The sequence below is a fragment of the Amblyomma maculatum genome, chromosome 11, assembly GCF_055883805.1.
Source record: "Amblyomma maculatum isolate TAMU_Amacu chromosome 11, ASM5588380v1, whole genome shotgun sequence".
NCBI classification, from domain to species: domain Eukaryota; kingdom Metazoa; phylum Arthropoda; class Arachnida; order Ixodida; family Ixodidae; genus Amblyomma; species Amblyomma maculatum.
Window position 1 is genome coordinate 27585783 of NC_139354.1, and position 10248 is coordinate 27596030.

Sequence of the window (10248 nt, forward strand, 5' to 3'; positions counted from 1 at the left end):
TGTGTAACGCCGCTTTATTGGATCAATTTGGGTGCCATTTTCGTATAGTGAAAATCCCCTATAGCAATTGATTTATTTAGGCTGTGTTTCCGCCAGTTTTTACTCTGTAGGACGTTGGTATGTTGCTTCTTCAGTTGACTAGCTCCTCATTATACTAATTCACTGTTTGCCCTTTGCAGCTGTAGAGATTCCCGCCTCGGAATTGTCTGAAGTAAACATGGAGGACTGGATGCTCTCTGTGGTGGAATTTGCTGCGCTTGAGGTGCCTCGACTTTCTGAGGACCACATAGAGCACCGCTCCGACTGGAGCGACATCTTCGCCATAAAAGGAGCCCGAGAAATCCTTAAGGGTGTCAAGTATCCGGATGAGGCCACCCGTCGCTCGCTGTACGCATCCTGGCTCAGGATATTCGCTGAAAGTGAATGGGACGACTCTTTCGACGGACTCATGCTGGACTGCGTGGCTGCCACGCCATCACCGACGACCCCAGCACAGCCTCTGTTCGCCAGCATATACAAGGTTTCAGACCCCGTTATCGACGGACCTTATCCGAACGCTCAAAGTCCTGTATTGAGCCCGGACAAGATACCTCATCTCTTCGCCAGCAAGAGCGAGCCAATAGAACCCCTGCCATCGTCTCCCGGCATCGTCAACTACCTGGCGGATCTGATCCGAAAGAGTTGCGCCAACCGACAGGCCCTGGACGAAGCAGGTCTCATCATTGGATTCTGCAGCCTAGCTCTAGCTGTGGTTGCAGCCAAGCCGGTCGGGGAGGTGCAGGATTTCTTCCAGACACGAATGAGAAAGGTGCTGACTGCGGCGGTGCCTACGTCATATGACGGGGACTTGTTCTGCCCCAGCAAGGCCTTCCTAACCGCACTCGCCAGCAAAACTCTATCGGCCTCCGGCGTTGTTAAGCCCTTTCTCGTGCTTCTGGTCCTAGGTCAGTACGCCTACCACGTCAGCATCAAGAAGGCCGGCTCCAGGTATGACCGTAAGATGTAATCGGACGGGTTGAGTACAGGACAGGTTAGGATCAAGAAGAGCTGATGAAGAAAAAGAAGCTTTGTAGGATGGTTACACTACTGTGTAATGAAAGATTTTGCGATAACCGTTCGCTATGGGGAATGCTGCGTATATTTTTTATTAGTCACGTTATGGCGTGAAGTACCATTTAGTGCAGAAAATCCGGCGTTGTTAGCTAAAACTCATGGGCATGGCTCTTATTGGCTGTAGTTAGAAGCTTAATTTTCAGGCCACCGCATTTTTTGATTGTGTGAGCTGACGAGACCACGTGCTGTCACGATGAAAATGTTGGGAACAACTGCCCACTCGGGTTGCCCGTTTGAGGTAGGAGGGTGGAATAGGAATCAACCTTCCGGGGCTCTTGGGTACCACGCAGACAGCTTGGTACTGGTTAACGCGGGATTTTATATCGATGTCAGGTGGTCGCTTATAACCGGTGGCGGGTTGTCGGGGTAAGCACCGTGTGCTAACAAGGATAGACGAGATAATAGGGGCAATATTAAGGAATTAGTGTACGCTAGTAGGAATGTGCTTGTAGGCGAAAGTGGATCTGCACAAAGTCACGGCAGCCATACCCTGTAAGGTTAAGTGCCTCCCGTAAGTATTTTTTTTTTTCATGTAGAGGAGGGCTCGAGACGTCGCTGTTCGCGAAACTCGTTAAGGCGCGATTACTTAGGCGCAGCGGCGTAATTCATCACACATGCTGACCAATGTTTGTGACGTAGCTATAGTTTTACGCCAACAGCACCAACACATGCAATGGCACAGAACTGGGAAACATGCCGTTAAATCTGCCGACCTTGAAATGCCAGGTGTCACCAAGCAGAAGCCATACTATGGCAGTGTCTCATTTTCTCACTGGAGGGGGGTGATGGAACGGGGGAACTCGAGGCGCGACACTGCTTTAGATCTCGAACGTTTAAACTTGGCCCTAATACGGGGCGGCATTCCCTTGAAGGTTCATTATTTAGAATGCCCGAGCTAGCCATATAGCGCATTAAAAAAATTAAACGACAAAGATAGATGGATTTATTGAAATGAAAAGGCAGAAAGGTTGGCCGGAATAATTGAAATCTGGCCTGCTACTGTGCACTGGGGAGGGAGAAGGAGAGATGAAAGAAGATCATGATGGGTGACGATGTGGGAGAAGGCATATGAAATACATATCTACAGGCACAGTGGCTTGCTTTACAAGCGCGAATCAAGTCCGCTGCCGCACGGAAAACGGCAAAGAGCACGCACTGCCTGGACACCCTTCCCCTTGTCCTGCCAAGCGCCCAGCAGCAGCTGCTCGGCTCTTAGGGTGGACGGCTGTGCTGGATAAAGTTTGACCATACTGGTACGTAAGTCAGGTGACCTACAATACAATCACATGCGCTCTCAGATCGTATTTTAAGGCGACGGTGTGAAAGGCATTTTCTGGACATATTAGGCACCATCTGCGTTAGCGAAAAACTATGGCCACGCCATTTGCAAGTGCTAATTGGCAGGTGACATAATCAGGCACTAATTGGTTGCTGGGTTCAGTGACATCACTAGAACATGGGACATGGCCAGGTTGGCAAGTGCTGGCAGCCCGGTTATCTCCTGTGAGCTCGGGAGATAACGGGAATCGAGCCCGGGACTTTAGGTATCGAATAGGACCTCATGTCTTCGTCGGGTGGGTCTTGTACATAATGTGATAGGAATAGATGCTCTAGAGTGTTAGACCGCGCATGATATAATGAAGGCACAAATTAAAGGATTGGTAATTAAGCAAATAGGAGACTACATGTACGAGATCAAGCACGCCGAAGACGAGCAGCAGAAGGGAGCCCTTGCAAGGTAGAGCTTAAGTATGCACAAAATACAATGTGCTTTGGACGACATGAAAAAAAAAAATGGATATGCATAATATGGCATGACAGCGCGAATGCTTTTCGTTTTCAGCCTCTTCTTGATGACCCTAGCTCGTTCGCCCACATGCAGTTTGCAACTCGCGTAATCACTGATCGTTAATTTGTGACTTTAATATTGCTTATACTCATTAGCATAAAACCTTAATTTGCCGCATTTCTATTAAAGACAACAAGGTTTTTACGAATCCCTACGAGTGAGCTTGCGCGACCTTGAAGCAGTTTCCAACTACGCATCCGAAAGTCTTGCAAAGCTGTATTCCGAACTCGTCCTCTCCTTTCAATGGCGAAGTTGGTAGCGGCTGACGACTCGGAGATGCCATGTGGTCCGGGGACGCTACACATCTCGATGACCTGTCAGTATACATCCATCTCAATTGGCAACTGCCACCTGCTGCAGTGATGCCCGTGATTTAGAACGGGATCTTTAATGATGTCGTGTTGTAATCTGCGCAAATTTAATTTCGCCTGTATTAGGTGGATTTTTGTTTTGTTACCGCACTCGTGCTTGAGGCCACACTGGTGTGTCTTTTGTATGGTTAGGCCCTGAGCTGAACTAAATGCATTTAGAAGGAGGGAACAGTTTTAATGAAACGCATTGTTAAGCTTCGAGAATGTCCTGGGCCAGTGTGATCAAGGAACCAATCTCCGGTGCGGTAGAGAAACGATCGGACCGCAGTATAAGGAGTGTATTTTGCGTGTATGCGTCGAAGAACGCGCATTTGCGGGGTAGGGAGGGATTTATCTGGAAGAAGACGTATACGAAGAGTTTCCCGGATGCTGTCATAGTGAAGGCTGATTTCATTTTTTTTTTTTTTTTTGTAGTGACGGTAGCCCCCCACGTGAAGATAATGCCAGGGAATCCCAGGCGCCCGGTATTGAAGTTCACGGGCGAGGCAATGCACTACCTCATTGCCTGGGCTTCCATCGTAACCAGGAATCCACCTTAGTGTAAGAGTGCGGGGAAGTAGTTTGGTATTAGCTCTGTGTAGCTCATCCTATAGTTCTTCAGGAATGCGACCCGTATGAATGGCGCATATATAGCTTGCATTGAATCAGTGTACATGCATGGTATGTCCTGAAGGGTTAGAGGGGCTAGTGGGTGGTCTTGAATACTGCCGACTATTTGTGGGGTCTCTAGAGTCCTTGTGGGAGGAGGATCTATGTAAGGATTGAGTGTACGTGTCACTACCTCGCGACAGCTATCAGTTGAGTAAGCAGCCGCTCTGACGTTAGTTCGTGATGCCTCTGTGTAGACGATCATCAAATCAGTAGGCTTAATAGACTTTGTAAGGGATCGTTAAGATGCGCGTGGGGGCGTCCATTGCCACGGCTGGGGAGTAAGCTGGCACCTAGCGCTCAGACAGCAGGACATTGTTTAGTTAATCCTCCCGAGCCCCTGAATGGGAAGTGGGTGCCCCTCTGTGTCGCTTTCGAGGAAAGGCGCCGCGAAACGACGGCACCGTCCATTAATCACTCCCGTGTCAGAAACTGGTATCGGTCAGCGAATAAGACAGGCGTCGTCGGCGGATGCGTGGAAGCGAACATCTTCGCGAGTTTCCACGGGGTCAGTTTCCACAAACCTAAAAAAGAAAAAGAAGCGCCATGGGTCGCCTGCCATGTATGGTTTCAGTGCGGGAGCAGCGCTGCAGACAGCGGTGATCGGCACGGGGCGAGGGTGAATTTTCTTGGTCCAATTACGCCGCTTATATGGCCAGTGATTGGATAGTTCAGGCCAAGGGGTGTGATTCCGAGCTGTAAACGGGAGGCATCAAATGAGAGTAGGTTGTTCTTGGTTGGGTCCTGTCTTAGATTGGTGCCCTGCCTCTGCCGAATTTGGGAGTCTCTCCCGGGAACACATGCCAACTAGTTCCAGTTGTGTGCTATGGGTTTTGCAATCCTGTAAAAATGTACAGTCGTGAGCAAAAGTGGTATACAACACTCAGCCAGTGACAGAGCTCGAGAAAACTTCATCGAAATGCCATCTAGCGGCAGCGTAAGGGACAGCGACAGTGGCGCATGCATGTGATTTAAATGGGACACTGCGACTATTGTCTCGATCTTAGATTGGGATTGCTGGATAAAATAGGCTTGCAGTTTTCTCGAGCTCCGCCACCGGCTGAGTGTTGTATACCACTTTTGCTCACGACTGTTCGTTGTAAATAAGCACACATAAAGTTCATAATCAAGATCAACCGTCCAAGACCCTTCTGTCTCGCCCAAGACATCCGTCCCTGACGGAGGAGCACCGCTGGTGCAACGGACCCCTGCCTGGAAAACGAACCAGTTCCCGCCAGCCCGTGGTTGGGCGGAACGGTGGTTAGTATTTACTGACTTTTAGTATAGCGTATGGACTCTTTCGTGCGATAAACGCCAGCAAATTACGGGACACTCCTTGTGTCACCTCGGCGCTTTTAGTTGACCGTACGGAAACACGAACGAAACTTTTCTTCTTTTTTCACTCGGGAGCCAAAACTAGCCAAGTCGCGTCGGAATTTTAGCCAGTTATTTTGGTCCTGTGTTGAACACTGAGACAGGATAACTCATTACAACTACTAATTTCATCTTGCGTCAAGGTTTATGTTGTCATTAAGGTGCGTACCGTGTTCACAACTTCTGTTCACAGAAAGAAGCGTGTAAGTAGTGCAAACCAAGGCAATCCACTTCATGGCGTTGCCATGCCAACAAAACAACGCCAGTTGTCAGACTTAGGGACTGCTCAGTCGCCGAGCAAAATGAAAACACAAAACAAAACAGAACGTATAAGTCACTAACTGTTTGTGCTGAAGGTTACATGAGTCAAAGCGAAAGCTCCGTGTACCAGTTAAAGACATCAGCGCGCCGAAAAACACGCTAATGAAGACAAATTCACACTGAAGAGGGGAACTTGGACGCCGCCATATTGCCAACGCTATTGCCCCATCTTACACGAGAGCCTGGCTCGATAAACTCAAAATTTCGCGTACGCTGGCCGATCGTTCGCGAGAGCTCGTTCTAGGCTATCGTATAACGCATGCGCAGTGGGTATCACGATATTTTTGGCGTGCGCTATTTATCTGCATGTGTTTCTGTACGCTATACTAAAACTTGAGCTTCTGTGTGGCCCAGGTTAGTATCGGCTGTAACTTTTCTTTTTCTTTTTTGGAGTGGGGTTACTCTGAGGTTATCTGTGATCGGAGAAGGAGGGGTAAGGATAGGGAGGTCGATAGGTTTGAGTGCAACTTGCTGTAGTATCCAACGTCCTTGTTTTGTGCTAGAAAGACACGCCATTTGCCGGTCTCGATGTTGCTGTAGAGGTCTACTAGGTACAAGAAGAGCCGCGTAGAGTAAAGGTGCTCAGTGGATGTATACGCAGGGATGTTAAGGCTGCCTTGTACAACCTCAATGCGATGTCTTTAGTGATAGCTTAGGATAAGGTATAGAACTGTATCGAAAATTTTCATGAATGCTAATGCGTTGACAAGCTGCCTGACTTGACCCTCGCCCAGCCCGGCGTCCTTAATGACAATGCGGCGGACTAGATGCATAAGCTGAGTGCAAACTTTAACGGTTGTAGAAACATTGGCCTCATTAGTTAACTTATGGTCGATGGATATGAAGTCCAAGGATCCTACAGGGCGATACGCAAGGGATGGGGTGACCTGTCATTGGGGAAGGCTACGGAGTAATTTCGACCACTTGGGGATATTTAACGTGCAGTGGCATCGCACAACGCACGGACGCCTCTTCTTTTCGCCTCCATCGAAACGCAGCCGCCAATGGTCGCTTTCGAAACCGGGTAATCCGGCACAGTAGTTGGGCACCTTAACCTCTGCGCCATCAAGGCGGGGCCATTGAAATAATTCAAAAATCCAATATTGGAAAAAGGGTTCAAAGGTGTCAAAATGCTCAGAATGGAAAGCCAATGTTTATTGATGGTAAGTATCGTAAAACTTACCTGGGGATCTTTAACGCGCGCTAAAATCGCACACCACACGGACGCCTCTTCGTTTCGCCTCCATCGAAACGCAGCTGCCGTTGGTCGGGTTCGGACCCGGATATTTCGGAGCCGAACATTTTAAGCACTGCGCCACCACGGCGGGGCAAGGAACTTCAGCGACAACTTTGGGTAGTTATGTTCCCACCAAAGGTCAACTGACGTGGGAAGTAATTTATACGCGTGAGCAGCTGCGTGGAGAGACATGGACCCTTATTCCGAATTTGCATCGTCATCGAAAGTGTCGCGATCTCCCGGACCTCGAGTCGTCTGATTGGTGGACACACCAGTACCGGATGCCACTTCCGGTTCTGGTGTGTCCACCAATGACGCAATATATATATATATATATATATATATATATATATATATATATATATATATATATATATATATATATATATATATATATATATATATATATATATATATATATATATATATATATATATATATATATATATATATATAGTTAAAAGGCGTTCAGATTTGTTAACTCAGACGAAGGCCGGACCCCGGCCAAAACGTCAGTAATAAAGTGTTTTTGCCGTGACCATATTCAGTTTATATATATATATATTGCGGGGGGTTCCCTTTGTGTTGCCTCGCCTAGTCTAGATAGGCTATTGAATTCTGGTTGGCCCAGAAAAGCCACGAATTTACTGCAGAGCAGAACAGCCTCGTGGGCCTGAGGCTGTAGGTGATAACAATAACAATAATAATAATAATAATAATAATAATAATAATAATAATAATAATAATAATAATAATAATAATAATAATAATAATAATAATTACTTTACAGGAAAGGAAAGGCGAAGTATCTGTGACATGTTTTCTGTGGACACCTGATCTGCGCTGTGGTGGAGGTGGTTAAAACATTTATTAACCATAAAATGATTACAGAGAGGCGATTGGGTTAGGGCCTTATTAGCTTCGCCCCTCACAATACTAGGTGAATTCCCTATTCAGGGCCCCATTGGCAAGCCAGAGAGAGGAAGATGAAAGTGAAAAGAGTGAAAGGGGTGCCGTAGTGGAGGGCTCCATTCCCCCTGCCTGGGGATCTATAACGTGGACTGGCTGTAGTTAATAATAAATAAATTGGTTCACAGGAAGGGAAAGGCGCAGTAACTGTCACACTTGCTCTGTGGACACCCGAACCGCGCCGTAAGGGAAGGGAGGAAGATGGGAGTGAAAGTGGAAAGAGAGAAAGAGGAGCCGTAGTGGAGGGCTACGGAGTAATTTCGACCACCTGAGGATCTTTAACGTGCGCTGACATCGCACAGCACACGACGCCTCTTCGTTTCGCCTCCATCGAAACGCAGCCGCCGCGGTCGGGTTCGAACCCGGGAACTCCGGCACAGTAGTCGGGCGTCTTACCACTGCACCACCCCGGCGGGGCTGGCTGTAGTTGCCGAGGAAGGCTTTACTCACCGGAGCAGACATTCGAACCCTTTGTCGCTTGCATGCTTGGTGCATGATTCCGGTATCGCCACAGCGAGACTGCGCTGCGTGCTGCTGGAGTCTCCATATCAATTGCGAAACATAGCCATCACGATTATAGCTCCGTGCATGCTTTTCACTTGCGGCCATAAACATGCAGTAAGGCAGCACCACACGAAGCGAACCAAAGGCTATCGCTTTCCCGTGTAATCATTCCTTTCGAATCATTGACGCACCCAATCGTTGCTTTGCAGGGCGGACATCAGGTTCCTGGAGGACGGATATCTGAGGCAAGCCAAGTACGGTCAACTCGAGATAATCGAGCTCCTGTACCGCGTGCAAGAGGTGACGGAGTTGAGAGCAGACGCAATCAACGAGGCTATCAAGGTGGACGCCTGCACAGAGTCCATGGAGGATTCTTGCTCCGATGTCCGAGAGTACCTTGAAGAGGCCGAAAGGCCGAATCAGAAGACAAGACCGTGGTGCCGTACTGTCAACAAGAGCTTCTTCTGGGCTTTGCGCCTCCGTGTAAACCTGGACTACGCCACCAGGCTGACCGCCCTTCTGGCTCCTGACCCCAAAGAGAAACTTTGGCAGAGGCCAGAGTTCAGAAAGCTCCCCGCTGTGCGTGTCGCAGAAGCTCTGTCCTGGGCCCTGCGGTTCAAGCAGGATATATGGTGGAAAATACTGCGAGGCTGTCACAAATGTACGGGGTTGTAACGAAGGCAGTTTTCGTGTAACGGACGCTATCTACGTACTCGGAGAGCCATTGTTCTGGTTTCTTTAGTTAGCTTTGAACGAGGTTACGCCGTTTTCATGTAGCGGGCAATACTCATGAGCCGTCTTTGCCAAAACTAGCCAGGCTGCCCGGTTTGCTTCTCGCTTATATTCTAAAGCCAACATGGATTCCCAGAGGATCACGACTTGTTCAGAAGTGAGGACAGGAGGTCGCTTTTACTTTGCCAGATTTACAGCTTCAGCAGTGGTACGAATTCTCTACTACTCCACTTTGAAATGGAGCAAGCTGCCTGGTTAGTTTTGGCAAAAACGATACGCGGAAGCACACAGTTGCGACACCTTTCTTTAGTATATTTCTAACGTGGTTGGAATCAACGTGGTTAGCCAGATCTACCAATGTGCATGCAGGAAAATGCTGTTGTTCCGGCACTTTTCTTTTGGTTTTACATGGAATGAATGCAGCTTTTTGTAAAGATATTGTTATTTGCAGCTGTATAATGTAAACTAGTGTACTTCTTTTTTCAGGTGTTCAAGACCCTGTCTGGTAATAAACGATTTGCGGAGTTTGCTGAGTGGTTTGCTCAGTTCCTTATCCTATTTAAGGGCCTTCCGCAGTGGCTCAGTAGTTAAAGCACCCGACTATTGAGTCCAAGGACGCGATATTGAATCCCGGCTGCTGCGGCCACTTTTTGATGAAGGCGTAAAGCAAGGTACCTATGTGATGTGCGATGTCAGTGCATGTTAAAGTACTCCGGGTAACCCAGGTGGTCAAAATTTCCGGATCCTCTAATGTGGAGTCTCTTACCTTAGTCACTTCGGAACGTTAAATACCCTAAACCAAACCAATTGCAATTAATGAACAGAAATGTGTGCGAAAGGAATTAACACAGGGGTGCAACAGCTTTCGACAGATTTAGTTCTGACTCACTTTTGCGGCACACCTGCGCCAAATTAGCATTGAATAACTATGTCCAGCTTGTGGTTTCTACTTGGACATAGGCCACCAACCACCGCGGGTTCGAGCGTCGCGCGAGCCGAAGCCCCGATCAGCCGTCACCGCGCGCGCACTGAAACACTGCAGCGCGCACTCAACCTCCACCGGGAGGAGAGCACTTCGCTGCAAGGACACCAACCTCCAAGTTCACAAAGGAGACGTTTATTGAAACGCC

The 10248-nt window shown here is 48.2% G+C and overlaps 1 protein-coding gene across 1 annotated transcript; it reads left to right on the forward strand.

Annotated features, from left to right (window-relative positions):
- Positions 1 to 217: 217 nt before the first annotated feature.
- On the forward strand, positions 218 to 9061 carry LOC146173236 (uncharacterized). Its single transcript, XM_084585158.1, has 2 exons — positions 218 to 987; positions 8596 to 9061. Exons 1-2 carry the CDS (start codon positions 218 to 220, stop codon positions 9059 to 9061), a joined length of 1236 nt encoding a protein of 411 aa, XP_084441284.1.
- The last annotated feature ends 1187 nt before the right edge of the window (positions 9062 to 10248 follow it).

Excerpts from the sequence above, each read along its gene's own strand:
- LOC146173236 (XM_084585158.1), top strand. The coding sequence starts at position 218 with ATGGAGGACTGGATGCTCTCTGTGGTGGAATTTGCTGCGCTTGAGGTG. Across the intron at positions 988-8,595 it reads ATCAAGAAGGCCGGCTCCAG|GGCGGACATCAGGTTCCTGG; the intron begins GTATGACCGTAA and ends GTTGCTTTGCAG.